General features: G+C 41.1%; 1 protein-coding gene across 1 annotated transcript; it reads right to left on the minus strand.

The window, feature by feature from the left end:
* Positions 1 to 362: 362 nt before the first annotated feature.
* HSPB3 (heat shock protein family B (small) member 3) lies at positions 363 to 1507 on the minus strand. The gene has a single exon (XM_032280940.1). The coding sequence runs from the start codon at positions 1315 to 1317 to the stop codon at positions 865 to 867; it is 453 nt and encodes a 150-aa protein (XP_032136831.1). The 5' UTR covers positions 1318 to 1507; the 3' UTR covers positions 363 to 864.
* Between the last annotated feature and the right edge of the window lie 1324 nt (positions 1508 to 2831).

Raw genomic sequence — 2831 nt, forward strand, 5'->3', positions numbered from 1 at the left:
TTTGCCATCCACATTTACGGAGCATCTAAAAAGCACAGATTAAAACTCGCCAAATTCAGTAATCAGACTTTCAAAAGTGGTGTCCTAAAGCTGCATATTAATTTATAGGAAGATATGTTAATACATATCTTAGGAACATTTTGTACATATCCATAAAACTTATACTATTTTTAAAAAGTCAAAACATTTCAGACAGGATTCATTATAGCTTTAAAAAGATGAATGAGGTACATATTTGAACTTTTTAAAAATAAAATTTATATCTGAAAATTCCCATTGACATTTAAGACCACTATCCTGAATCATAAATATTTCAGAACTATTGAAATCTATACTGAAACATAAATAGATTTCAGACCCAATTCCCAAATACTGTATTTTAATTTTGGCACTCCATATTTACAAAATGCCACTTTAATGAAAACACACTAAAAAGAAAAGCTTATCAAGTGAAGGGAATCACAACTCTTTGGCAATGTAAAAGATTTCCATAACATGGATAGGAATTCCTTAAATGACTACTGCTCTTTTGCCATCAGTGATTACAAATGCAGCTGGCATTGTTGAAATAATAAGAAACAAATCTGAGTCCCCTCTAATATCCAAATACAGTCTCCTAAATTTTCAACGTTGCAATTGTAAGAATAGTATCAGTTTGAGTCACACAAACATATTTACCAATTTTCATTTCTGAGTAAGAATAATAAAGACAACCTCAATGTACCAGGAACTGTGTATGTATTTTTAATCTTCATAAAAATCATAGTAAATCATTTCAAATATGGGTAATATCAAACATTCTTGTAGTACCAGTGGCTAAACAATCATCTTCCTCGGGTCGTCGGAACAGGAACCGATACAATGTCACTCAGTCCCAACTGGATCCTTTACTTCCACCACCAAAATTCCATCGTGACAGAGGACTGCAGACAAATCTTTCGTTTCCACGCCATCTGGCAGCTTGTACTGTCGGGTGAAGCTCCTTGAGATAAAACCGTGCTCGTCCATTCTGGTTCCGTGTTGCGCTTTTATCAGCAGCCAGCCTTCGAAGGTCTGAATGATGATGTCTTCGGGGAGGAACTGGACCACGTCCAGCAGGATCTGAAAGCGGGATTTGCCTTCTCGGGGTAGTGTCTCTGCTGCAGAGTCCACTGGAGAGGGCTGTGCTGCCCTGCTTTTCCCCAGGTCCACGATGGTTGGCCCGGGCAGTGCATATAAAGCATGATCCAGCCTGCAGTCTTCCAGACCTCGAGCTTCAAACTCTTCCTGGTAACGCACTGGAATCTCTATGAGGTGCCTGAAAATGATTTTTGCCATAGTGAAGGTAAAAAGAGCATTGAACAGCCTCCTTCAGTCAACCTTCCCTCAGCAGCGAACCCCCGCAGTTGCCTACTGACTGGATTACCAGTCGAAGCAGCTAGTGGCTTATAGCCCTGCCCAGACGCAGCCACTGAATTCGGCCTGAATCACAGCATGGCATGCTCTCTTGTCTTTTCACACAGGCTGACAATGAACGGCTATTTATAGGGCATGTTTCCCAGTTGCACTTAGCACACAGCCCGCACAAGCTGCCCAGTCATGGATTGCCCTTACATTCTCAGTTATCCTTGGCAAATGTGTCTGCCTTGCTTACTTCAAGAGAAAAAGAGAGTGGGAATTGAAAACGGTATTTGAAAAATATCTGGGTGAGGCCAGGGGCGGTGGCTCATGCCTGTAATCCCAGCCCTTTGGGAGGCAGAGGCGGGTGGATACCTTGAGGCCAGGACTTCAAGACCAGCCTGACCAACATGGTGAAACCCCGTCTCTACTAAAAACACAAAAATTAGCTGGGCATGGTGGCTCATGCCTGTAATCCCAGTTACTTGGGAGGTTGAGGTAGAAGAAGCGCTTGAACCTGGGAGGTGAAGGTTGCAGTGAGCCAAGATCGCGCCATTGCACTCTAGCCAGGGCAGTAGAGTGAGAATCCATCTCAAAAAAAAAAAAAAGAAAATATATATATATACATATATATGGGTGAGTGCTTTCTCCCTGTGAAATGTGGTAATCTAAGGGAATAGGACCTCTTAGAACTGTAAGAGATGTGCTCTCAAAATATGAACTGGGATCACATTTCCCCTAGTCTCCAGTTACCAAGCTGGAGAGGGCAGAATCTAGCTGTAATTGAGGAAGAATTAACACACACATATTCAAATCTCAAACATTCAACAAACTCTCAGCCCTCTGTCTTACACATTTCCCTTTATTTTATCTTTTAGGCTTTTGGGCCTAAGGAACATGTGAGACACGTTATCTGGATTTATTTCATCTGACTCATCAAAATGAGATTAGATAACTAAGCTAGAGAAGTGACAAATGTCAGATGGGGCCCCGAGGGGCATAGGATGGGGAATCTCAGTGGTGAAAATAGAGCCACAGGAAGAGAAAAATAACAAAGCTTTGAACAATTTGATATTAACGTCCAAAATTCTAAGGATTAATCTTGCCACTGCTCTGCTTCCGAGTCGGCAAAATAAATTACATATAATTTCCTGACTATATCACTCTTTATACTAAACTTCCCCTGAAAAAGAATGAGGCAACTCTTTATCCACAGCTGTGGAAGAATCTCCAAGATATGTTAAACCAAAAAGAAAATATTCCAGAGCAGTATATAATATATGACTCTTTATACCTTTTTTTTTTCTTGAGACAGAGTCTTGCTTTGTCACCCATGCTGGAGTGGATGACAGCCTCAAAGACCTGGGCTCAAGAAATCCCTCACTCTCAGCTTCCTGCGTAGCTGGGACTATAGAACCATACCAGCATGCCCGTTCGTTTTCTTGATTTTTTTT

The sequence above is a fragment of the Sapajus apella genome, unplaced genomic scaffold (genome assembly GCF_009761245.1).
Source record: "Sapajus apella isolate SASKATOON/1434 unplaced genomic scaffold, GSC_monkey_1.0 scaffold1, whole genome shotgun sequence".
Lineage (NCBI taxonomy): Eukaryota > Metazoa > Chordata > Mammalia > Primates > Cebidae > Sapajus > Sapajus apella.

Bases quoted from the DNA above. Each gene is read 5' to 3' on its own strand.
- HSPB3 (XM_032280940.1), bottom strand. From the start codon at position 1,317: ATGGCAAAAATCATTTTCAGGCACCTCATAGAGATTCCAGTGCGTTAC.